Raw genomic sequence first — 27,471 nt, 5'->3', positions numbered from 1 at the left:
AGCAGGGAATGGTAGTATCTATGTATAGCTTAGGGAAAGTTAAAGTGAATCAACATAAAATTATATGGGACCTACTTGAAACCTGTATCATTTGAGATTGAAATTTAGAATTTGCCAACAGTTTTCTTTTGCAGCATAGTTTTTTTTTTTTTTTTTTATGCAATTTCATAACATTTTCTTCTCATGAAACTATTTTGTGAGGGAATTAGTCATCTTTAAAGAGATATAAAGTCGTAAATACTATTGTTTTTTCATTGAAAATAGCTATCAAGTTATAAATACTATTGTTTTTCCATTGAAAATAGCTATAAAGTTATAAATACTATTGTTTTTCCATTGAAAATAGCTATAAAGTTGTAAATACTATTGTTTTTCCATTGAAAATAGCTATAAAGTTATAAATACTATTGTTTTTCCATTGAAAATAGCTATAAGATTATAAATATTATTGTCTTTCCAATGAAAATAACCTTCAGATAACCTCGCTCTAGTTCTCAGAGACATTTTCCTCCCCCTCCAGATGTTGAAATTAAGACGGTGGATGACCGAGATTCTCCTCGACGTGACAACGGACATGATGGTAGAGGTGTCCGCTGAAGTGTTGCAACGTGCTCGCATGAAAGGTACAAACGATTTCATTTCTGTGCTGTATCGAGAGTTCCTTTTGTATTAATTTTCTTTTTTGTGATTCTAGCTGCCTTGTACTGTACATTTGTGAGCGTTGAACATTCTCTTTTTTTTTATGTAAACATCTTATTTGATGGCATATAGGACACCTTATCTGTTTCAGCGGGAAATAAACTGAAATCCGTTTTGTCAATGCGCTGGCGTTTGACGTCCCCTTTGCATCATGTAATATTCAGTTTGATAAGATTCTCTGCAGTTTTTTTAACTTCCTAGCTGTGTAACCATGTTAAAATTGAAGTTTTGATGCTGGATTTCATGTTCTAGCATCTTGCTAGAAAGTTCTTGGAGGCCACAGAGCACTTTTAATGCTAAGACAACCCTCTGACTGCAGTTTTTGTGCTTTCATTGCTGTTCTAATCAATTTCAAATCATTCCTCGCTATAGAATGCCATCAAGACTGATAACCTCGGCTGGGAAACCTCCTCCTCTTAATAATAATAATACTGATAGTTTACATTTATCGGTTTTTCCATTACAAAGTTACTTAAGAGTACTGTATTCTACATGAAAAAGGTCTTTTCCCAACAGAAAGGCCCGTTTTGTAAAATTAAGTTTGCAAAGTTAAGATTGAAATAGTCACTTGACACAAAAAAAAAGATTAGCAAAGCTAATTTCAAACTGGTAATTGCTTTTGATAATCACTAGTCGAATAAATAAATGATCATCACCAGATTAATTTGAAATTAAGTTAAACCATAACATCAAGTCCTCTCCGAGATACAGGAGGTCCTCAAGTTACAAACATTTAGAGATACAATATTATGTAATTTGATACAGTAAGCAAAACGACATTTGTAGTAACCTGCTATCTATTTCATATGAGACCCGACTATTTGTTGACTTTCGTTGTTAGAAATCATAGCATGGGACTCAGAGTAGGCTCATCTTAGGCCAAAGTTTAACAAAATTGAACTTACGAACAGCTTCTCAGAACCAGTTGAGTTTTTAAGTTGACGATCTTCTGTACTTGTGATGCGAACTCGAATGAGATTTCATGAGGTTAAACGGCCAAACGTTTAGTAGATCGAATGTTAACCCTTTTACCCCCAGGCTATTTGGAACTTCCCAGCCCTTAACCCCCAGGGGTTATTTTTTTCAAGCACATTTTGCAGTATATTTTTTTAAAATTGCTCTAACAGCCTTAATTTTCATCATAAAGAGGTCAGGTTGGTCTCATTCTCTTGGAAAATGCCTGAAGTTTCTCATAAAGTTATCAAATATATGAAAAAAAAAATATATAAATAGCAGTTTTTTGCAAGGACGTACCGGTACGTCCATGGGGGTAAAGGGATGAGTTTTGTGAAACGTACCAGTACGTCCTTTGGTGGTAAAAGGGTTAAGCAGGAGGAGACGCGCGGGACTTATAAATCACTCGCGTAGAATGCAGAGATTTGTTTATGATTGTTACAGTCTGCAGAAAGACCTTGCTTTCAACAAATGGGCTAGTAACCTTATTTTATTTTTCATCCATTTTTTACCTCCGCCAACGAAGTTGGAAGGAGGTTACGTTTTACCGCCCGTTTGTATGTTTCTTTGGGAACAGCTTCTTGGTCAAAATTTTAATCGTAGAGTAATGAAACTTACGTGGATTAACTTATGTTGAAAGCTGGAAATTATTAAAATTTGGGAGGTCAAGGTCTAAGTTCAAGGTCACTGTCAAGCAAAATGTCCAATTCACGTAATCAGCCATAAGTTTGGACATTGTTGTCACAGAGACTTCAAACTTGGTTCATATTTGAGTGTATGGAAATCCACAGCAATTAATATATGTTAAGGTCGAAGGTCAGGGTAAAGTCCAAAGTGAAGCAAAAGGTAAAATTTGTATCATCAACCATACGGCGACAATTTTAATTGTTAAACTTGCTGGGATTTTAAACTTGTGTAAAAAGCTGGGAATTATTAAATTTTGGAAGGTCAAGGTCACGGTCAAGTAAAATGGCCAATTCACGTAATCAGCCATACGTTTGGACATCGTTGTCACACACATTTCAAACTTAGTTCATATTTGAACGTATGAAAATCCACGCCAATTAACATGTGTTACGGTCCAAGGTCGAGTGATAACGTGACGCGGCGAAGGTCTGCGCTACTTTATGTCCTATATGCTGTCAAATACTGTACTATAGTCAATTTTTTTTAGTGAGGCAGATTTGCACCAACTCGCAGAGGTGCCCTTTTAGCTCGGAAAAGTTTCCTGATCGTTGATTGGTTAGAATTATCTAGTCCAACCAATCAGCGATCAAGAAACTTTTCCCTTTTAGCTCGGAAAAGTTTCCTGATCGTTGATTGGTTAGAATTATCTTGTCCAACCAATCAGCGATCAGGAAACTTTTCCCTTTTAGCTCGGAAAAGTTTCCTGATCGTTGATTGGTTAGAATTATCTTGTCCAACCATCAGCGATCAGGAAACTTTTCCTAGCTGTAGGGCACCGCTGCGGGTCGGTGCAAATCTGCCTCACTAAAAAAAATTGACTATAGTTACTATATTGGTACATGTCACTTTCCCTTTGGAAGAAGATTACCAGTATAAATCTCCCCTTCAAGAATACGATTGTACAGTTATCATAGACGAGATGAAAATCATCTTGGAGTATTGTCAAGCCAAAGATGTGTACCTGATTCAATTGACTGTTAGTGTATATTATACAGTCTTATTTTTCTAAATAAATTTATTATTATCAGTTAAATGATAAACATTTTTATGAGAAGTCCCCTTTTTTCAATACTTTTTGATTAATGAAATTGCGACATCCAAATTTTTTAGGTATTGACTGCGTACTGGGATAGCGAGCAGTAGCTTTTATTTTCTTGTAAACGGCTTTGAGTATCTGAAGCACGTAGTGTATAGCTTCCTTAACTCTTTAACTCTTGGTCCTCCATGTATTAAACTTCTATCATTTCAACTTCATATCATGTAAGATTTTTTTTGGGTGACATTTACGGACACTTTCGCATTTCCTAAAGATTTTATTCATGTTAAAGAGACAATTATCAAAGCCAGTGATTTGTAAAGCTGTGTAAAAGAAGCTACAAGAATGTGGGGCTTTGTAATATAACATAGAATTGTATAGATTCAAAAAATTAGAATCCAAATTTTTTTTTTACATACTATTAAAAGTCATACTCCAAGCAGTTTGATTTATTTTTTTGTGTAATCTATGTTTTTCAATTTTTCAGTGTAAGAACATTCTCATTTTGATCAATCGAAGGTAATTTTAGATGTTGAACATGCAAATAAAAATTATACATTATTCAAAAAGCACCCTTTTCAAAAAATATTTTTTGGTAAATTAGCTAAGGTGTTGTTAGCACACAGTTCCCTGTATTTTTTTATTCTTTTTTTCATAAATTTAGATCTGTTTAATATCTTGCTTACATTTTCAGGGGTAAGTATGCAGTTTTTGGTAGGGTAAGCAAATCTGAGACGTGGATATTCCCCTGGTATTATTTTGGAGTCTTGAATGAATTGCGAACATTAAGGGACCGGGAGGGAGGTATTCGACATGTGAGAAATTACTACCCGGGTACTTAGATTATTTCATATTTTTCCCATTTACTAGTGCAAGATAGCTTTATGGGGCTATTAAGTACCACAAGAATTCAAAGTGGAGGAAAACTGGACATTGAATGCATGCCTTTTGGGGTAACGTACGTCATTTGCTTAATGAAGCGAACGTCTCCTAATTATGGCATCCTATCGGCAGGCTGGTTCCCGGTCGCTGTGCATCGACAAAATTAGCCAATTAGAATCACCACACCCTAATTCTTGTCATGCGTTCCTTATGGTTACTCCCTTCCTAGATGTTGAATTTCTCCCAGCCTGTTGGACAAGATTTTGAAGGTCCGGGGGTAGTTACCCTAGATTTAAAACGGTGTCTTTTGGACTATATAGTGAAGGTCCTGACAGGGGAGTCGGTGGTTTTTTTCCAATTTTCTAATTGTAATTCAAGGGAATATTCTTACGAATGGTTAAAAAATGTAGGGAGGGGGCCTGCCGGAAAGGCTGGCCGGAAAAGTTTGGGCCATTTCAGGTAAGACCAAAAGGGGAGATGGAAACCAATGACCTGCAGGGATGCCTTCATGACAATCTCACCCCGAACCATTATTATTGTTCAGAGTTTAACTAGGAAACATAAATGGGTCAAACGAACGGCTTGTTTCAGTCGAGAATGGGATGCCATAAGCTCTTCTCAAATTGGCACCTATTGCCGTTTTTGAAGTCCCTACTTGTGTTTGTTTTCAAATTGTAATGTCGAAAGTTTTCCTCCACGATGGGAATGAAATTGGTTTGTGACTTGACAAAGGCAATGTTATATTTAGCATATTTGAAATGTCCTCGAGTTTAGCAACATAAGATAAAAAAAGAAATTTTAATTGAAAATCTAAGGGATTAAATGATTTTACGCTGAGCATTGAAATATTCTATTAAGAAAAGAAATTGATTCAGATTATAAACAGTTCTTGAAATCAGTAATTTTTATTATATTTTAAATCTTTATGTTTACTGTTTCTGCCAAATTACCGTAAATAGATTTGCACTAATATACAGTTGGACACCAAAATTCCTGGTACACCTCTTTCAGATTTAGTGAACTCAACCCTACCTTTACTGCGCAGCTAGTTTCTTTGTTTAGCCACACCCACCACCTATGCCATCTCTCCCTTAATAGTTACTCGGCATGCAGTAAGGGCGTGCCGGGATACTCTTCTTCGGAGGAAGGTGTCGAGGGACTGCCGTGTTTTATTTATTTAATATCAAAGAAAGGGATATTGCTTTGGGCTAGTATTTATCTCATGACAAAAGGGAGACAAAATTTGAAAAAGTATCCTTATCCAATTTGAATCAATTTCTTGATCTGAGTGCCAAGTAAGAAATTCTAATCATGCGCTTTTCATATCTTAATTGTTTATGAAATTAATTTTTTCAATATTAATCTTACCCGGTGATCATGTAGCTGTAACTCTGTTGCCCGACAGAAAAAACCTACGGGCGGGATACGCCAGCGATCGCTATACAGGTGGGGGTGTACAACAACAGCGCCATCTGTCGAGTAGGTACTCGGGTACTTCTTGTCAACAAGAACCAATTTTCTCTCTGTCGTGCCACCGGCAAGACCTACTTGATACGCTGTTGTTTCTGGAGTTGATTTTCACGCTATTTGGTGATGTATTCTCTCTAGATATTAGCTTTCGCTGTACAGGAGTTATTATCATTACCTTATCAAGCTTTTTTGATTAGATTTGGATTATTTGTTGACGACTTGGATAGATTTTGGATTTCCCCCTTTGACTAATTCAAGATGTCTGACCCTACTCAAGTCCCCAAGTACAGGCAGTGTAGCGCTAGGGACTGTTCTAGGCGTCTTCCGAAGGCCTCTATAGATCCTCACACCGTTTGTTCCAATTGTAGGGGTAAATCCTGTCAATTGGAAGATCGATGTGAGGAATGCGCTGGGCTTTCGGAATTCGATTTTAATGAATTCCTTAAGAATGCACGTAGGCTAGAGAAGGATAGGATCAGGAGGAGTTCGTCTCGCTCTTTTGATTTTTCCTCTCCCCATGCCCCACAACCTATTCCTTCCCCTGTAGTGGTGACTCCCGACCCTTCTACTAGCTCTCAGCAACCCTCGATGGCGGACATGATGCGTGCCATTCAGGCTCTTGGTGACAGAGTGGAGTCATTAGCGAATGACCGCAATCAACTCTTGGCCGACGTCAAAGAGTTGAAGGAGAAAAGTGCAGTGGGAAGTGTAGTGAGTGCAAGTGCTGTGAAAAGTGTCAGTGTCAGTGTTACGCATGAGGGTGCATCTGTTCGTGCCAGTCGTCCTCCCAGTCCGGGACCTCTTGCAAGCTCCCAAGCCCAGGGGAGAAGCAATGTCGAAGGACCAAAGGGTTCGACAGGCCTTGATCAGCGTACAGATGTACCCTCAGTGGTTGCGGATGTATCTTGCAGAGATCATCCCACCCACAAACAGACGAGTGAGCCCATTCATTCCTCGTCTGTGGAAGAAGTTTCTCGTCAGAAACGCTGGACCAAGGTCTCACGACCTCTCAAGCGCAAGGTCCCTTCCGAGCGAGTCCAACGGCCCAGGTGTAGCCACTGGGTCAGTTTGGACTCGCCGCAGTCTTCCGAAGACTGCACACCTCCCAAGAGAGGTAGAGTGGTTCCGCAGCAGGCAATCACTCCGTCTGTTGCCGCACCAACCGCTGTAGACCCTAAGTGGTCTATGCTGCAGTCTATGCAGACTCAGCTAGCTTCCTTCATGCAGGAGTATCGTACTGAGAAGGTTGACACTGCACCCGTTAACCTACAACCTGCCACGGTTGTGCGCTCAGCAGACACTGCGGCTGTGAGAGCTCCACCACCGATGCGCAGTCGACCCTGCCAGACGCATGTTGACGTTAGCCGACGTGCGACACCCTCCGTTGACATGCGTGAGCTACCGCATCAGCAGTGGGAAGGTGCTGTCAAGCTGCCGTGTTTTGACGCAATGCGGCAGTCTCCGCAACCCACGGCAGTCCCCACCACGCACCATCACTCCGCTTTTGTTGTTGCCAGCTCTCAGACTGACCAGCAGCGGCATGATGTTGGATCCAGTGCAGCTACGCATGCACCCGTGCTGCCGGATTCAGCCGTTCAGCTTTCTTCTCCTCCTTTGCCGCTTCCTCCTCAGCATTCGGATGAAGGAATCTCTGATGACGACGAAGCTGCGCATTTGGACGATCAACACTCCGACATAGAGGAACCCAAGACTACGCCTCCCTCCTTAGACTTTAGGAAAGTCCTTGCCCTGTTTAAGGAGTTGTATCCGGACCAGTTTGTGTCTGCAACCCCGCGCTCACCTCCCTCTGAGTTCGCTTTAGGCATGCAGTCAGCAGCTCCTGCCTTTACGAAGCTCGTACTCGCGCGCTCATCCAAGAGAGCTTTAAGGGTACTGGGAGAGTGGTTGCAGTCCAAGAAGCAACTTGGGAAGACATCCTTCATCTTTCCACCGACCAAGCTTGCTTCCAAATCTAGCGTCTGGTATGCCACGGGAGAAGAGCTCGGCTTGGGAGTTCCTGCCTCTGCCCAGGGCGACTTCTCAAGTCTGGTAGACTCTCCCCGCAGACTGGCTATGAGACGCTCCAAGATTTGCTGGACCTTTTCGGACATGGACCATCTTTTGAAGGGAGTTTTTCGTGCGTTTGAGATCTTCAACTTCCTGGACTGGTGTTTGGGAGCGTTAAGCAGAAAGACCTCCCCTTCGGATAAGGACTCTGCCATGCTCATCATGTCATGCATGGACAAAGCCATTCGGGATGGGTCTGGCGAGCTTGCGGCTTCTTTCGTGTCTGGAGTTCTTAAGAAGCGAGATCACCTTTGCTCCTTCTTGTCGGCGGGGATCACACCATGTCAGAAGTCAGAGCTGATGTTTGCTCCGCTATCCAAGTGTCTCTTTCCTGAAGAGCTGATCAAGGGGATTGCTTCCTCGTTGATCCAGAAAGACACCCATGACCTGGTGGCGTCATCCGCACGTAAAGTCACAGCTTTACCTTCCGTGCCTAGACCTAGGATGGACACACCAGCGTCTAGGTTCATTCCGCCCTTTCGTGGCAGAACCTCCAGCAGAGAAGGTACCCGTGCCGATAGTCAACGTGGCAAAAAGAAGAAGGGTTCCAAGTCCTCAAAAGGCAGAGTCTGACTGCCTTCTTCTCCAGACAGCAGTGGGAGCCAGGCTCAAGAACTACTGGCAGGCCTGGGAGAACAGGGGTGCAGACGCACAGTCTGTGAAGTTGCTCAGAGAGGGGTACAGGATTCCATTCTTGCGCAAGCCCCCTCTAGCAACTACTCCCATCGACCTCTCTCCCAGGTACTGAGAGGAGGACAAGAGGCTAGCTTTACAGCAAGAGGTGTCTCTCTTGCTACAAAAGGGAGCGGTAGTCATAGTCCGGGACCATCAATCCCCGGGCTTTTACAACCGTCTCTTCCTAGTAGCGAAGAAGACAGGAGGGTGGAGACCGGTGCTGGACGTCAGTGCTCTAAATGTCTTTGTCACCAAGCAGACGTTCACCATGGAGACGACGAAGTCGGTGCTAGCATCGGTCAGGAAGGAAGACTGGATGGTCTCGTTAGACCTAAAGGACGCGTACTTTCACGTCCCCATCCACCCAGACTCCCAACCTTTCCTAAGGTTCGTCTTTGGGAAGGTGGTTTACCAGTTCCAAGCCCTGTGCTTTGGCCTAAGCACGGCACCTCTAGTGTTTACCAAACTGATGAGGAATATTGCCAAATTCCTGCATTTGGCAGACATCAGAGCCTCCCTCTATTTGGACGACTGGCTTTTAAGAGCTGCGTCAAGTCGTCGCTGTCTGGAGAATCTCAAATGGACTATGGATCTGACCAAGGAATTGGGTCTCCTGGTCAATATAGAAAAGTCCCAACTCGTCCCATCCCAAACTATAGTCTATCTAGGTATGGAGATTCAGAGTCAAGCTTTTCGGGCTTTTCCGTCAGCCCCCAGAATCAGTCAAGCCCAAGAATGCATCCAGAGCATGCTGAAAAGGAACCGATGTTCAGTCAGACAGTGGATGAGTCTAATAGGGACACTTTCATCGCTGGACCAGTTCATCGCGTTAGGGAGACTCCTCCTCCGACCCCTTCAGTATCACCTAGCTGCTCACTGGAGAAAGGACATGACGCTAGAAGCGGTCTCAGTTCCTATATCCGAAGAGATGAAGTCTGCACTGACTTGGTGGAAGAACAACATTCTTCTCAAGGAAGGTCTACCACTGGCTGTTCAGACCCCCGACCACCTTCTCTTCTCGGACGCATCGGACACGGGCTGGGGTGCGACACTGGACGGTCGGGAATGCTCGGGCACCTGGAATCCGGATCAAAGAGCACTACACATCAACTGCAAGGAGCTACTGGCAGTTCATCTGGCCTTGAGAAGCTTCAAGTCCCTCCTTCTAGGCAAGGTGGTGGAGGTGAACTCCGACAACACTACAGCCTTTGCGTACATCTCCAAGCAAGGAGGGACTCATTCGATGACGTTGTTCGAGATCGCAAGGGACCTCCTCACCTGGTCAAGAGATCGAAAGATATCGCTTGTAACGAGGTTCATTCAAGGCGATATGAATGTCATGGCAGACCGCCTCAGCCGGAAGGGTCAGATCATCCCTACAGAATGGACCCTTCACAAGAATGTTTGCAACAGACTATGGGCCCTGTGGGGTCAGCCCACCATAGATCTGTTCGCTACCTCGATGACCAAGAGGCTCCCAAATTATTGCTCACCGATTCCGGACCCAGCAGCAGTTCACGTAGATGCCTTTCTTCTGGATTGGTCCCATCTAGACCTTTATGCGTTCCCCCCGTTCAAGATTGTCAACAAGGTACTGCAGAAGTTCGCCTCTCACGAAGGGACAAGGTTGACGTTGGTTGCTCCCCTCTGGCCCGCGAGAGAATGGTTCACCGAGGTACTGCAATGGCTAGTAGACGTTCCCAGGACTCTTCCTCTAAGAGTGGACCTTCTGCGTCAGCCGCACGTAAAGAAGGTACACCCAAGCCTCCACGCTCTTCGTCTGACTGCCTTCAGACTATCGAAAGACTCTCAAGAGCTTGAGGCTTTTCGAAGGAGGCAGCCAGAGCGATTGCCAGAGCAAGGAGGACATCCACTCTCAAGGTCTACCAGTCAAAATGGGAAGTCTTCCGAAGCTGGTGCAAGGCGAATTCAGTATCCTCAACCAGTACCTCTGTAACGCAGATAGCTGACTTCCTTTTACACCTAAGGAGGGTAAGATCCCTATCAGCTCCTACGATCAAAGGTTACAGAAGCATGTTGGCAGCAGTCTTCCGCCACAGAGGCTTAGATCTTTCCAACAACAAAGATCTACAGGACCTCCTGAAGTCTTTTGAGACCTCAAAGGAGCGTCGGTTAGCCACACCAGGTTGGAACTTAGACGTGGTTTTAAGGTTCCTGATGTCAGCAAGGTTCGAACCGCTTCAATCAGCCTCTTTTAAAGATCTCACTTTGAAGACTCTTTTTCTCGTTTGCTTGGCAACAGCTAAAAGAGTCAGTGAGATACACGCCTTCAGCAGGAACATAGGATTTACATCTGAAACGGCTACATGTTCCTTACAGCTTGGTTTTTTAGCTAAAAACGAGCTCCCTTCTCGTCCTTGGCCCAAATCGTTTGAGATTCCAAGTCTGTCCAGTTTGGTGGGAAACGAACAAGAGAGAGTACTATGCCCAGTAAGAGCTCTCAAGTACTATTTAAGACGTACGAAGCCATTACGAGGACAATCAGAAGCTTTATGGTGTTCTATTAAGAAACCTTCTTTACCGATGTCGAAGAACGCAGTTTCTTATTACATCAGACTTTTGATTAGAGAAGCCCATTCTCATCTGAATGAGGAAGACCATGCTTTGCTGAAGGTAAGGACACATGAAGTTAGAGCTGTCGCTACTTCAGTGGCCTTCAAACAGAACCGTTCTCTGCAGAGTGTAATGGATGCAACCTATTGGAGAAGCAAGTCAGTGTTCGCATCATTTTACCTTAAAGATATCCAGTCTCTTTACGAGAACTGCTACACCCTGGGACCATTCGTAGCAGCGAGTGCAGTAGTAGGTGAGGGCTCAACCACTACATTCCCATAATCCCATAACCTTTTTTAATCTTTCTCTTGAAATGCTTTTTATTGTTGTTTTTGGGTTGTACGGAAGGCTAAGAAGCCTTTCGCATCCTGGTTGATTTGGCGGGTGGTCAAATTCTTTCTTGAGAAGCGCCTAGATTAGAGGTTGTGATGAGGTCCTTTAGTATGGGTTGCAGCCCTTCATACTTCAGCACCTAGGAGTCGCTCAGCATCCTAAGAGGATCGCGAGGCTCAGTAAGGAAGACGTACTTAAAAAGGCAGAGTAATGGTTCAAGTCGACTTCCTTACCAGGTACTTATTAATTTTATGTTTGTTATTTTGAATAACTGCTAAAATGAAATACGGGATACTTAGCTTCTAATGTTAACATGTGTGCTGGTCTCCACCCACCCCCTGGGTGTGAATCAGCTACATGATCACCGGGTAAGATTAATATTGAAAAATGTTATTTTCCTTAGTAAAATAAATTTTTGAATATACTTACCCGGTGATCATGAATTTAAGGACCCTCCCTTCCTCCCCATAGAGACCCAGTGGACCGAGGAGAAAATTGGTTCTTGTTGACAAGAAGTACCTGAGTACCTACTCGACAGATGGCGCTGTTGTTGTACACCCCCACCTGTATAGCGATCGCTGGCGTATCCCGCCCGTAGGTTTTTTCTGTCGGGCAACAGAGTTGCAGCTACATGATCACCGGGTAAGTATATTCAAAAATTTATTTTACTAAGGAAAATAACATTTCTTTCAGGACTGAATAGATTACTGATTTAGAGTCTTCATTTCAAAAGATTTTGCTACGTAAGTTACGTCTAAATGTCTGCGGAAAAATCGAATTGGTGCGTTTTATCACCAGGAGGATTTTATGAAAAGCAAAAATTTTGAGTCTCAAAATTCCATTTGAAAAAATGCATAATTACATTGCCTTTGTTAAGAACAAATCCGCCAAGGGGATGAGTTTGGAGTTTGGAGAATTTAATGAAATTACAGTAAATATTTGTTTAAATTTGAGTCTGAAGTAAAGTTCTTAAAAAAAAAAAAAAAAAAAAATAGTCATTTTAAATACGAGTTTTCAGAGAGAGGATTTTTTTTTTTATATTGTTGGCTCCTTGAAAATATTTCCCCCAAGTGGCCGAAGAAAGGGAATCGCGATGCTAAGCCTTTAATGAGTCCACTACCTAACGGGGGGGGAGGCCGTGCTGAGTTCGTTCAGCGGGTGTTGTGGGACGACCTCTTCTCTCTCAAAATAAACAGACAATTCCCTTATAGAAGTGAGCTTGTATCTGCTTACTGTGTGGTAAGGCTGGGCAGCCCGTATCTCCCGCAACACCACTAAAGTTCCTGTCTTTGTCTAAAGCCCCAGCAGTTCAGGTCAAGAAGAACACGGCCCTTGCCTCTTTGTCTGGCGGGATTGGTAAGTTGAAACGAACCGTTCTCATTTTGATAGATTTATCTACTTTTTTTTTTTTTATTTCCTCCTTCAAAGTCTGCCGTTGATTTTTCTCTTATGTTCCCCCCACACCCTCCACTCGCGCTTCTTCGTCGAGCTTTTGTAATTTCTTCTTTTTTTTATTTTCTAAGATTGCTGTTGGTTTTCTCTTTGTTTCCTCCTTATGCTTCTTCGTCGAGCTTTTGTAATTTCTTCTTTTTTTAATTTTCTTCTTCTAAGATTGCTGTTGGTTTTCTCTCTGTTTCCTCCTTATGCTTCTTCGTCGAGCTTTTGTAATTTCTTTATTTTTTTATTTTCTTCTTCTAAGATTGCTGTTGGTTTTCTCTCTGTTTCCTCCTTATGCTTCTTCGTCGAGCTTTTGTAATTTCTTCTTTCTTTTTTTATTTTCTTCTAAGATTGCTGTTGGTTTTCTCTCTGTTTCCTCCTTATGCTTCTTCGTCGAGCTTTTGTAATTTCTTCTTTCTTTTTTTATTTTCTTCTAAGATTGCTGTTGGTTTTCTCTGTTTCCTCCTTATGCTTCTTCGTCGAGCTTTTGTAATTTCTTCTTTTTTTAATTTTCTTCTTCTAAGATTGCTGTTGGTTTTCTCTCTATTTCCTCCATATGCTTCTTCGTCGAGCTTTTGTAATTTCTTCTTTCTTTTTTTATTTTCTTCTATGATTGCTGTTGGTTTTCTCTCTGTTTCCTCCTTATGCTTCTTCGTCGAGCTTCTATACTTCATACTTTTTAATTTCCTTCTTCAGAGTCTGCCGTTCTGCCGTTGATTTTCTCCCGCTGTCCCTCTACTTAACGCTTCTTCATCCTGCTTTTGTACATTTCTGCTCCCCTCTTCCCTTTGTCAACAAATAGTAGAACCCTAGTCAGCTTTTTACCGTGTTATCATAGCTCTTATGTAGGGGAAAGCCATGTTTTTGTACTCTTAGGTGATATGAAAGTGCTTTTAAGATTTCTTGAATTTATTGTTTTAGATATTAGCTTGCTGGTGTTTGGCTGGTGTTTGTCAAGGTAAGGCAGTTTATGAATTAGCTAGGAAGGAAAGTGTTTTAAAATATCAATTTTGTTTAATTTTATAAGCAAACTATAAGATATTTTAAATTTTTTGGTTTTGTAGGGAAGTGTGCACTATATGATTTCTAAGGCTTAAGTGTGCTCCTTTTTTTGGATACAATAACAATCAAATTCATTGATTTATGTCTTCTCTTTTCAAAACAAATTCATTGGTTTATGTCTTCTCTTTTCAAAATAAATATTTGTGCCACGTTTACTTAGAAATCGTAAGCCACGACTAGAATTTGGTCCGACGTAAAATTGTAGCTAGGTCTCAGAAAGAGTTCTTTGATTTTTAACAGTTATGAGAAGAAATCTTTGCAATTGAGTGAGTGATGGGGGTTGGGTATCAAATAAGGTTTAGGAATATCTCATGTGTACCTTATCATCAAATCAACCTTAGCCTGCAAATATAGTTTCAGTAACAAATTATTATCAGGAAGGGGACGCTACTCCATTTTTTTTCAACCTGTCTCAAAATTTTGATAGGTGGATGTTGAATAGCCTATTTTAAGAGTGGACATTTTATTCCTAACACGACCATTGTTTACGTAGTTCAAGTTTGCAAAGGCCCCATATTTTCAAGGTTCCAGTTTGCAAAGGCCCCATATTTTCAAGGTTCGAGTTTGCAAAGGCCCCATATTTTCAAGGTTCAAATTTGCAAGTGTCCATATTTTCAAGGTTCCAGGTTGCAAAGGCCCCATATTTTCAAGGTTCAAATTTGCAAGTGTCCATATTTTCTAGGTTCAAGTTTGCAAGTCCCCATATTTTCATGGTTCAAGTTTGTAAGTCCCCATATTTTCATGGTTCAAGTTAGTAAGTCCCCATATTTTCATGGTTCAAGTTAGTAAGTCCCCATATTTTCATGGTTCAAGTTTGCAAGTCCCCATATTTTCATGGTTCAAGTTAGTAAGTCCCCATATTTTCATGGTTCAAGTTAGTAAGTCCCCATATTTTCATGGTTCAAGTTAGTAAGTCCCCATATTTTCATGGTTCAAGTTAGTAAGTCCCCATATTTTCATGGTTCAAGTTAGTAAGTCCCCATATTTTCATGGTTCAAGTTAGTAAGTCCCCATATTTTCATGGTTCAAGTTAGTAAGTCCCCATATTTTCATGGTTCAAGTTAGTAAGTCCCCATATTTTCATGGTTCAAGTTAGTAAGTCCCCATATTTTCATGGTTCAAGTTAGTAAGTCCCCATATTTTCAAGGTTCAAAACTATCCTATTGGGAGTCATGTTGTAAATGACTAGTTTAACAATAAACAAGTGAAGGATTGTGTGTTTAGTTATTTAGAGTCAATATATTTTGATACAGATGTAGTTCTTGGAAACTAAAAACTGGAAAATTATTTTTCCATCTCCATTGCTATCATACTTCTGCAGGGGAATTATTTGTGACAAAGAATGTGAGAACCTTATGTAATTGTAGACTGAGTGAAAATATTTTTAAAAGTGCCCAAAAGTTTTGGGTTGCCGTACTTTCGATACTTTGCCTGATTTCGTCGTTCGTTTGGGCCGAGCAAGCTTGTTCTTAAACCATTTATTGGAACATAGCAGTTGAAACAGTATATTTAAAAAAGTTTGGTGAACAAGATTGACGAATAAAATGTATGGGAAAAAAAAGTGGAGTAGCATTCAGGTTTCTTAATAGTAATTGACAGTGGCAACAATTAATTTTTAATTCATGATTCAGTTATTGTCGTTTTCCAAGATGAGATTTTTTTTTCAGCTATCTGCCTGATCAGGGCTTCAGAGAACAACCCTTATTGTATTTTGAAAATAGTTAAAAGACTTTGCTAAGTAAGCAAAGGCATTAAGTGGGTAAAGGTGTATTACTAGATAAGATTAAGCAAAGGGGTCTGCCCCCTTCTATAACACTCCTACATCCTTCATCCTTCACCCACCTTTACCTTCCCCTACTCCCCCAACCGAGGCATGATGCCTCATGATATAAGAGAAATCATTGACATCCTTTACCCTCACCCAACACTGAAATAAAAGTTGCTGAATCCTTTATCCTTATACCTACCCAAATTCCCCCACCTCTTCCTACTTATTCTTCAGTGAACTTGATAAGCTACAACCCTAGCTGGAAAAGCAGGATACTATAAGTCCAATGGCTCCAAAAGGGAAAGTAGCCCAGTGAGGAAATGAAATAAGAAAACAGAATACTGTGCCTGAGTGTACCCTTAAGGGGACCGTCCGGGTTGGTATTTTGGCATACCAACTTGAAAAATTCAAAAATCGTTTTATTGTCTCTCTGTATAGAGAAACATATCGTACATGCTCTCCAGAAGTTTCAACCCATTATTTTTACAAATAACGAAGATATAGAGGTTTTTAAATGATGACGTCATCCCTACTGTGTCGTCTGCATGACTTAGTTTGACAAAATCGTTTTTGTGTGTAATTTTGCATATATATAGCGATTTTTCACTTATATTTCGATCTATCGTACGTCTGGCAGAAATGGAAGGCATTTGTAGAGTGTAGATGAACGAAGTCTACTACAATAACAGAAGCCAAAGTTGCCAAAGATGTATAGAAGTTATAATGTATGCCTATGTTTACTTGAAGTTCGTATGTACATTGTGTTTCCACAACGCCTTCGGGAACATTATAGCAAGGCCAATGTTACCTAAGGTTGTAGAAAGAACAAATAGTCAATAATTTTTCCAAACAATGAAAATAGCGGTCTTTAAATGATGACGTCATCCTTATGGCATCGTCTGCCTGACTGAGTTAGGTGCGCACTCTCTCTCTCTCTCTCTCTCTCTCTCTCTCTCTCTCTCGAATTATTTACCACTGCCATTTATACAAATACTTTTATTCTCTCTCTCTCTCTCTCTCTCTCTCTCTCTCTCTCTCTCTCTCTCTCTCTCTCTCTCTCTCTCTCTCGAATTATTTAAAACTCCCATTTATACAAATACTATAATAACAATGTTCAACTCTCTCTCTCTCTCTCTCTCTCTCTCTCTCTCTCTCTCTCTCTCTCCTCTCTCTCTCTCTCTCTCTCTCTCTCTCTCATGTTTCGAAATCTCGTACCTCTGGCAGAAATGAAAGACATTGGTAGAGGGTTAGGTGAATGAAAACTACCACCTACGAACACATCACAAAGTCTCCAAAGACATGTAGAAATTATAATGCATGTGTTTATTTACTTGAAGTTTGTATGTTGATTGTGCTTTCACAACGTCCTCTGGAATTTTATAGCAATGCCAATGTTACATAAGGTGATAGAAAGAACAAAAAGTAAGTGGAGAACAAGAAAACAGAAGCCAAAGATGCCAAAGATGTATAGAAGTTATAATGTATGCGTTTGTTTACTTGAAGTTCGTATGTACATTGTGTTTCCACAACGCCCTCGGGGAACATTATAGCAAGGCCAATGTTACCTAAGGTTGTAGAAAGAACAAATAGTCAATAATTTTTCCAAACAATGAAAATAGCGGTCTTTAAATGATGACGTCATCCTTATGGCGTCGTCTGCAAGACTGAGTGACAGATGCGTAGTTCTCTCTCTCTCTCCTCTCTCTCTCTCTCTCTCTCTCTCTCTCTCTCTCTCTCTCCTCTCTCTCTCTCTCTCTCTCTCTCTCTCTCTCGAATTATATACCCCTGCTATTTATACAAATACTTGTATTCTCTCTCTCTCTCTCTCTCTCTCTCTCTCTCTCTCTCTCTCTCTCTCTCTCTCTCTCTCTCTCTGTACATCCTTTTATTAGATAATAGAATGAATCTCTTTTTTCATTTGTTCGTATATCCTTGCAAAAATTCTTATTCTCTCTCTCTCTCTCTCTCTCTCTCTCTCTCTCTCTCTCTCTCTCTCTCTCTCTCTATCATCTTATTTTATAATAGGATGAATCTCTTTCATTTGTACGTATACCCTTGTAAAAAGTACTTCTCTCTCTCTCTCTCTCTCTCTCTCTCTCTCTCTCTCTCTCTCTCTCTCTCTCTCTCTCTCTCTCTGTACATCCTTTTATTAGATAATAGAATGAATCTCTTTTTCATTTGTTCGTATACCCTTGTAAAATATACTTATTCTCTCTCTCTCTCTCTCTCCTCTCTCTCCTCTCTCTCTCTCTCTCTCTCTCTCTCTCTCTCTCTCTCTCTCTCTCTCTCTCTCTCTCTCTCTCTCGAATTATATACCCCTGCTATTTATACAAATACTTGTATTCTCTCTCTCTCTCTCTCTCCTCTCTCTCTCTCTCCTCTCTCTCTCTCTCTCTCTCTCTCTCTCTCTCTCTCTCTCTCTCTCCAATTGTTATAAACTCCCATTTATACAAATACTATAATAACAATGTTCAACTCTCTCTCTCTCTCTCTCTCTCTCTCTCTCTCTCTCTCTCTCTCTCTCTCTCTCTCTCTCTCTCTCTCTCTCATCATGTTTCGAAATCTCGTACCTCTGGCAGAAATGAAAGGCATTGGTAGAGGGTAGGTGAATGAAAACTACCTGCTACGAAAAAATCACAAAGTTTCCAAAGACATATAGAAATTATAATGCATGTGTTTATTTACTTGAAGTTCGTATGTTGATTGTGCTTTCACAACGTCCTCTGGAATTTTATAGCAATGCCAATGTTACATAAGGTGATAGAAAGAACAAAAAGTAAGTGGAGAACAAGAAAAAAGAACCAAGAAAGAGGGAAACATGGATAAGAGTACAATGCTGAAACCTGCTAACCAAAACACTGGCAACAATTAGAGATCACTGGCAACTCATAACATAGGAATAGTAAACTGAGGGTTCAAATACCTCCTTTAGGGTGCATTTATGTAGGAATGAACAATAAAAGTTATCATAATAATATTATCTTGATTTCTTTTAGAAAAGAAGCGAAAGCTTGCTGCAAATCTTTGGGAGCTCATAACTCAAAAACATACTTATTCCCACTTAGGTACATTTTTCTCACTTATTTGTTGTTCGATATTAGAGAAAAAGATATCGTTGAAAAGAAGAATAAAAATTCCACAATTCTGTCAGACAAAATTTTGATTTTCGTTTTACATTTTTTTTTCACGATTATTTTCCGTCTAGACGAGGAAAAAAAAATAAAAATTCATTAAAAAAAAACAGAAAGGAAAATCAAAATTCTGTCTGACAGAATTGTTTGGTTGTTAGAGTAGTTTTTGTGGTATAAGTTTCAATACAATTGGTATTATAGTAGTGGGGAAAAATGTACCTAAATATTTTTTTAAAATCATGATTTTTGCTCATAAATCCAAAAGTTTTTGATCAAATGACTTGAAATTTTTATATGATGAAGGTATTATATGTGTCTAAAACATATATAGAAATTGTGTAATTTGGATCATTAGGAAAAAAAATGGCGGACATGGCGGACGGTCCCCTTAAACAAGAAAACTCTAACCCAAGACAGTGAAAGACATGGTACAGAGGCTATGGCGCTACCCAAAACTAGAGAACAAAAGTTTGAGTTTGGGGTGCCCTTCTCCTAGAGCAGCAGCCTACCAGAGCTGAAGAGTCTCTTCTACCCTTACTAAGATGACAGTAGCCACTGAACAATTACAGTGCAGTAGTTAACTCCTTCAAAGAAGAACAATGGTTTGATTTTGGAGTTTAATCCTAGACGAACAGCTTACCAAAACTAAAGAGTCTTCTACCCTTACCAGTGGGAAAGTAGCCACTGAACAATTACAGTGCAGTAGTTAACACTGTGTTTGAAGAAGCATATGTTGGGGCAAAGTATTTTACAGCACATATTAACAGCTACAGTGCCGTACTGTATTTAGTTTTGCCGTCAAATTTCTTTCTGTATAAGGTGGACTATGTTCAAAGAAAGTTTTCTGAAATGGAAAAAAAAATTCTCCTTTTTTCTTCCTATACAACTTTGTATCTTTACATATTATTATTATCATGATGTCTATTGCACCTTCACTGACAAAATGACTTAATACAAGAAGGGACGAAGGCTGGGACTTCCATTTCTTGGTACCATTCGGATCAAGGTGTCCGTAGATCTATGCTTATTGTCGTCATCTCACCAGCTCGTAGCTGCGCTCTCGTTTCTCTTCCATCTTGCCATTATTCCCTCTCTCCCTCTTCTTTATCTTTGTAAACGCGTCGGCTTTTCTCCAAATTGCAGATTTGTTCAAAGTCAACAAAGATTAGAATACAAAATTGGTATGAAAATACCTTGTTACAATAAAAAAATGAGATGAATCCACCCCACATGCGGCCGAAGGATAGATGAATTTACCTTCCCTTTGCAAGGCAACTCATGAAAACATAGAACCACTTAGTGTTCCCTTATGAACTGTTTATTTTTTTCTCATTTAATGTTGCCACTGTTAGTTCTTATTGAAGATGCATTTTATTTTATTTTTAAGCATATTTTCTTTACAGTTAGGCCATAGAATATAGGTCTTATGTAGGCAAACAGTTTAATGTATAGGTTTGTAAAGGTTGATGATGAAAAGATCTTTTGGTCACATGTGCCGCAGAAGGGGATACTATTGTGCGTCTGTCTTGCAGGGCTGGGTATCTACAGCGACAGTGACAGCGACGAGGAAGGGTCGGGCGTGGACCGGGGCAGCGACGACCACGGCAACACGGACAGCGACGAAGAACTGAGGGAGACCATCCGACGGAAGCGTCGGGACTTCCAGGCCACGGAGAGGGACATCCTCCTCCGGTTGCAGGCCGAGGAAAAGGCCGAAAGAGACAAGCACCACGGTCAGTCTGCGGAAGAGTCGGACTCTGACTCGGACGAGAAAAAAGACGCGGCCAGGGAGGAGGATAAGTCCGAGGAAGGTAGACTGCGGAAGCAGGAGGCCAAAGAGGGCAGTCCTACCGACGCGGGTGAGTTGCGATGTTTATAACGTTAGTGTGAACTTGAATGTCATCAAGGAACTTAAAAGATTGTTAGGGATCATTAGAAGCTAACTTTGTATATCTGTAAAAGCAGGATGGATCATTAAGTACAGTATGTTTGTAATCTCAGAAAGAAGAGCAGTGCGGACATAGAGCAGTATGTGATAAGGATATATATTCCACTAAATGCTACTTGAGCTAAAACATAGGGCGCCTTCTTAGGAAAGTAAAAAAAGTCGTTGGTATCAGTGTAGTATTAAACTAGCGGAAAGATTTGAGGTAACGTCATGCTTTAGTCCATTGATAACTGCGTGAAAGACTATCACCACGATACCTACGTGACGTAAAATGTCCCTTACACCAAACTACTTAGTATTCCTGAGTGCTGAAGTCCTTGTGATTATATCAGTTTTACTAATCTAATAGGCAGGATGCAAGCGAGCAATATGGAAGAGAAGTGAAATGCCATATCTTGAGAGAAAAATTTTGATTTTAAGGTAGAGTTATGGGGCTAATTTTTCTTAACCCTTTTACCCCCGAAGGACGTACTGGTACGTTTCACAAAACTCATCCCTTTACCCCCATGGACATACCGATACGTCCTTGCAAAAAACTGCTATTTAAATTTCTTTTTGCATATTTTTGATGATTTTTTTAGAAAATTCAGGTATTTTCCAAGAGAATGAGACCAGCCTGACCTCTCTATGACAAAAATTAAGGCTGTTAGAGCCATTTAAAAAAAAATATACTGCAAAATGTGCTTGAAAAAAAAATAACCCCTTGGGGGTTAAGGGTTGGAAATTTCCAAATAGCCTGGGGGTAAAAGGGTTAATGAACTGAAATGTTAATGTTCAATGCAAATGAAAGAGTAATATAGAAGCTTTTAAGATTGTTTGCTAAGCTAGGAGTGAAAGGGTCCATTGAAGTGTTAGTGAGAATGTTTGCAGATATTTATTTTTCTTCACATTTCCCACTGATTCCTCATTTGTACTTGAATCTTCGCACCCTGTCCCAAGTAGAGGTCTTTTCAATGCTCCATCAAGAGACTGCAAGTCTTCGCAATATTATGGGGTTGGGCTACGATTAAATTCATTTGACGCTGTTATTATTATTACTTGCTAAGCTACAACCCTAGTTGAAAAAGCAGTATGCTATAAGCCCAGGGCCTCCAACAGGGAAAATAGCCCAGTGAGGAAAGGAAACTAGGAAAAATAGAAAATATTAAGAACAACAACATTAAGTTAAATATCTCCTATATAAACTATACAAACGTGAACAAAACAAGAGGAAGAGAAAGACAGAACAGCGTGCCCGAGTTTACCCTCAAGCAAGAGAACTCTAACCCAAGACAGTGGAAGACCATGGTAACAGAGACTACGGCACTACCCAAGACAATAGATCAATGGTTTGATTTTGGAGTGTCTTTCTCCTAGAGGAGCTGCTTACCATAGCTAAAGAGTCTCTTCTATCCTTACCAAGAGGAAAGTAGCCACTGAACTATTACAGTGCAGTAACCCTGTGGATGAAGAATTGCTAGGCTTTCCCCCTGTTAAGCTTTTTTTTAAATCAATTCATAATGGAGTCAACTACAGTAAATTGATTTACGAGCCTTGTCATTACCCAGTTTCTTTGAACATTCATGGTCCTCATTGTACTATAGAGAGACACTTTTATCAGTTGGTTTATCATATTTAAGCATGTTTACTTGTAATTCTTAGAAATATTTTTACATAAGATTTTTCTGCATCAATGAAATATTAAAGGCAACTCCATAAACCCAGATTTTTTAGGAGTAACTTTTATTTCCTATTACTGATGGTGAGAAATGTCCTTCACGGTTTTAGTTTTTGCACCTCGTAACAGACAACTCTCTATATCAAACGTAGGAATTAGAAAAGATTGTCCTTCTACCCATAGTTGTGTAAAAAAGAAATCAAAAGTAGCCGACATCAACAAAGAAACAAAAACAAAAAGGGGACCTCTACTCTCTACGTTCCTCCCAGCCTAACAAGGGACTCAACCGAGTTCAGCTGGTACTGCTAGGTTGTCACAGCCCACCCTCCCACATTATCCACCACAGATGAAGCTTCATAATGTAGCAGCAGTAGGGGTTTCAGCATTATGAAGCTTCATCTGTGGTGGATAATGTGGGAGGGTGGGCTGTGACACCCTAGCATTACCAGCTGAACTCGGTTGAGTCCCTTGTTAGGCTGGGAGGAACGTAGAGAGTAGAACTCCCCTTTTTGTTTTTGTTTCTTTGTTGATGTTGGCTACCCCCCAAAATTGGGGGAAGTGCCTTGGTATATGTATGTATATATGTATGATTTTGTTAAGTAGAATCTATGTTTTATTACTAATTTTCTTTTGGAATTTCAGGGAGCATAAAACCCATGAAATTTGTACCACCCCAAGACCCGGAGGTAGACTCGACTCAGCCGGACGATGTCAGTCCCGATGGTTCTGCCAAGGAAGAAGAGTCTCAAGACTCCGAACAGAGCATAGACTCAGAAGAAGACTCAAAGTCGTCGTCGAGCGATCGTTCCCGCTCGTCGAGCGAGGAAAAGAAAAAGAGAAGGAAAAGGTCCCGAAAGGAAAGGAGACGCAGAGACGGAAGAAAGAGGAGTAGTCGGTCTGAGAGTAGAGAGAGAGAAGACAGGAGAGAACACAAGAAGAAGAAGAAACGTAAAGTAAGCCGGAGCATGAGCAGGAGTTCAGAGGAGTACGATAGATACAGAAGCCGCAGCAGAAGCAGAGAGAGCTCGAGGAAAAAGAAAGACGTCAGTCGGAGTCCCAGCGAAAGGAGTCTGCACAGACGGTACAGTAGAGACCGGTCCAGATCCAAAGGGAGACACCGCTCGAAAGATAGAACCAGAGCGAGAGATCGATCGAGAGACAGACACAGGAGTCGGTCTAGGGGTAGGAAAAACAGCACTCGAGATAGAAAACGATACAGAGACAGAAGTAACGACAGCCGCTCGGGCTACAGACACGGCAGCGGTCGCTCGCACAAAGATCGCCGCCGCAGCTACAGGGATGGGAGCGAGGAGAGTAGATCGGGAAGGAGTAGTAGGAGACGTTCACAGTCGTATAGCAAGAGCAGAAGCCGGAGTAGAAGTAGGGGCTATTCAAAGAAGAAAGATCGTTATCAATCCAGGTCGCGGTCAAGATCGCGCACGCCCAAAAGATCAAAGAGGCGGCACCGATCGCGTTCAAGAAGTTCCTCGATATCTCTCCCGAAGAAATCCAGGCGGAGGTCCCGGTCGTCATCGTAGGCAAGTGAAGATCCTTATCATGAGTGCTGTGGTAAGACTGTCTCAAGGTAAGTTTTAATCGTGATTGGATGCTTCTCCTTTCAGGTCATCTAGCAGCTCTGACGTCTTGTCCCGCGGACCGTCTCCGAGGCCTGGCTGGGGGGAAATGAGCCAGTGCCCTAATGATACAGTTTCATAACAGAACACTTTAGCTTCTTTGAAGTCTAAATATTAACTGAATGCTTCGGTGACATGGAGTAAAAGTGATGTTGAAAGAGATTTGAGTATTTTTTTGCCATTTACTTAAAAAGGTTTTTGCTTCTTGCTGGGCTTATTACAAGCCAAGCAGAACTCATAATATTTCTAGTAGTACATGAAGAAAAAAAGATGAGGAAAATGTCTTGGTAAGGCAGTGAAGTTGTGTTTATTTGACACGTTTGCAAAGATAAGTATTCAGAAGCACGTGTCGGTGAGTTGTGACGGTCTCGAAGGCTGTGTCACAGACCTATCTTCGGGTTTAAATCTCCGTGCTGATTTGGGAGTCGCTTCTTAGAACTGCGTAAGACGACGGAGTACATGACGTGCTTGTCCAGGGATGTGGGTTTGCATAGTCCACTGAATAGTCTAGTCAAAGACACAAAAGATTGAACTGTTTTATATTGAAATGTTGACTTGAGAAAGCCAAGAACAGTTTCTTTCAACAAGATATAAACACAATGTATGGCTTAACTCATGTAAGTTTATATCGGACATTCATTAATTGACTTAAGAAAATTGTGATCTCAAGGTTTCGTTGGTAGGATGACTAAAATAGTTCAGCAGATGATTCTCAATATTTATGATCCAAATTTCAGTGATGAAGTCATTTGTAGAATCTTAGATATGGTTGTGTTACACAAGTCTTTGTAGCAGATTTAGGATCATGGCTAAAATAAAACAAGATGCCTTGTAGTATTTCAGGAAATGTTCTGGAGAAAAAAACAGTGTAAAGTCATGAATTGCTATTTACTTCTTAGTTTAAATGTGACTAATGCTCTCCTCGTGATCCTTTTAATCCTTGTTTCTCGAGTGTCGTATAGTTTAGTCCTTTTTTTATGTCCTATTTGTAATGTTCTTCTCCTGATAGCTCTCACTACTTTGGAATTTGAAGTCTCATAGGATTGAGCACATCTTAGCACATTACATAATCTTACAGACACTAAACGTTTAAAGATATTTGTATTTGACTTCCCTGTATTCCAATGAGTTGTAACTTTCTGATTTCAAATCCTACTTTTGAGCTGAACGCATTCTTCTGCGATTTGTCGTAAAGAAAATTTTGCATAATGTTTTTGTATTGTTACACACCTAAAAATGTTTGGAAAAGCTCATACCTGCTAAGGTTTAATATCTAACCCAAATTGAAGTTAACTTCCTCTGAAATTGAAATGATTTCGGTCACATAAGTCACTTGAAAATTCAATGAAAATAATTAAATGTTTGGTTGATATTAAATATATTAATTTATTTTAATTTCATATTTCTTTTTACATCAACATCTAGATATAAAGATAGTTTTTCAAATAATCAAAAGCAGGATGAGATATTATCTCTGAAATTTAAGATTTTAACATTATTTTCTTAACTATTAGGATTAAAATGGAATCTACAAAGCAGTGTAATTTTAACTCAGATATTTTGAACGACACTATTATAGTCACCCCTTGTCCTTCCTCTTCTCATCCGTTCCAGTCGGTCTATTCGCATGTCTATCCGACAAGTCTAGCTCTTGATTTTCCTTGCTCCCCCATATCCGTTCAACATGAACTCCCTCTGATTAGCCCCGACAAGTCGTAATGTCTTTGTTGTCGTCTGGTTGAACTTGATTAATTATACCTAGACACCTACACGTCCCAGTTAGGCTTTAAAGGCGACACTAGAAATACCCAGGAAATGTGACTTAAGTTTTGTGAACATATTGATTTGGTCGGGTTATAATGTTTAGAGACAATTATGTCAGTGTGCCTTGATAGATATAGAAAACTGGTAGATGATAGACGAAAGTATACTTACATGAAACAGTAATTGCGAAAGCATTACCGTAGTTTTTATTTTGCATCTCGTTATATGCCCCCCTAGGAACCATGATGGTCAGCTTAAAGTTTCACCAAGGCCTCTGATTTCTTTCAATGCTAAAGGTTTCACAAGGCCCCTCTGATTTCTTTTAACGCTAAAGGTTTCACCAGGGACTCTCTGACTTCTCTTAACTATAAAGGTTTCACCAGAGCCTCTCTGATTTTTTTTAAAGCTGATGGTTTCACCATGGCCTCTCTGATTTCTTTCAATGCTAAATATTTCACCAGGCCCTCTCTGATTTGGTTTAACGCTAAAGCTTTCACCATGGCGCCTCTGATTTCTTTTAATGCTAAATGTTTCACCATGGCCTCTCTGATTTCTTTCAATGCTAAATATTTCACCAGGCCCTCTCTGATTTGGTTTAACGCTAAAGCTTTCACCATGGCGCCTCTGATTTCTTTTAATGCTAAATGTTTCACCAGGGCCTCTCTGATTTCTTTTCAAGCTAAAGGTTTCACTATGGCCTCTCTGATTTCTTTTAACGCTAAATGTTTCACCAGGCCCTCTCTCATTTGGTTTAACGCTAAAGATTTCACCAGGGCCTCTCTGATTTCTTTCAATGTTAAAGATTTTACCAGGGCCTCACTGATTTGGTTTAATTCTAAAGGTTTCACCAAGTCCTCTGATTTCTTTTATCCCTGACAATGCTGCACTGGATACTCTCAGGTTGTCACTGAGCTTCACATATTGACTTCCCGTTAAAAAGACTTTCATTTCATCTTTCATATATACTGTATATATAATCTAAGGAATCTCTTATGGTTCAGTTACGATGATTGATTATTCCAACTTTTTTTTATCCTGTATTATTTTTGCAAGTACGTTTGAAATCAAGTCACGTACCTTAGTTAGGAAAAAAGGGGAAAAATGGAAATAAATCTTTCGTTCGTTCCGTTTAGAAAGCCCCAAGGCTCTTCGCGTTTATCAGAGTAATTGACGAGTTGAACGTCACGGTAAAATTTTGAGGATTAAATTGATAGTGCCGAATGATTCAGTTGTTTATGGTATGCTTAACCGACCCTAAACTGCTCCCACTTTTCAGCTTTTGGGTTGCATCTTCGTTCCCATTGTTTCAGTTGTTTACGGTTTACTTAACCGACCCTAAACTGCTCCCACTTTTCAGCTTCCGACTTTCGTCTTCGTTCCCATTGTTTCAGTTGTTTACGGTATACTTAACCGACCCTAAACTGCTCCCACTTTTCAGCTCCCGGCTTTCATCTTCGTTGCCGTTGTTTCAGTAGTTTACGGTATACTTAACCAACCCTAAACTGCTCCCACTTTTCAGCTCCCGGCTTTCATCTTCGTTGCCGTTGTTTCAGTAGTTTACGGTATACTTAACCAACCCTAAACTGCTCCCACTTTTCAGCTTCCGGCTTTCGTCTTCGTTCCCGTTGTTTCAGTAGTTTACGGTATACTTAACCGACCCTAAACTGCTCCCACTTTTCAGCTTCCGGCTTTC

The 27,471-nt window shown here is 40.6% G+C and overlaps 1 protein-coding gene across 2 annotated transcripts in view; it reads left to right on the top strand.

Moving 5' to 3' along the window:
• LOC137626453 (arginine/serine-rich protein PNISR-like) overlaps positions 1-27,471 on the top strand; it is a 68,270-nt gene that overhangs the window by 25,949 nt on the left and 14,850 nt on the right. For both annotated transcript variants that reach the window (XM_068357455.1, XM_068357453.1), the window contains 4 exons: positions 521-623; positions 12,677-12,733; positions 20,308-20,634; positions 23,023-23,965. In XM_068357455.1, the coding sequence (XP_068213556.1) occupies positions 521-623; positions 12,677-12,733; positions 20,308-20,634; positions 23,023-23,918 (1,383 nt within the window). In that variant the 3' untranslated portion in view covers positions 23,919-23,965. The remainder of the gene's footprint in view (positions 1-520; positions 624-12,676; positions 12,734-20,307; positions 20,635-23,022; positions 23,966-27,471) is intronic.

Source organism: Palaemon carinicauda, chromosome 34 (genome assembly GCF_036898095.1).
Source record: "Palaemon carinicauda isolate YSFRI2023 chromosome 34, ASM3689809v2, whole genome shotgun sequence".
Classification (NCBI taxonomy): domain Eukaryota; kingdom Metazoa; phylum Arthropoda; class Malacostraca; order Decapoda; family Palaemonidae; genus Palaemon; species Palaemon carinicauda.
Note: the sequence above shows the minus strand (reverse complement) of the source record. Positions and strands in the feature narration are given on the sequence as shown.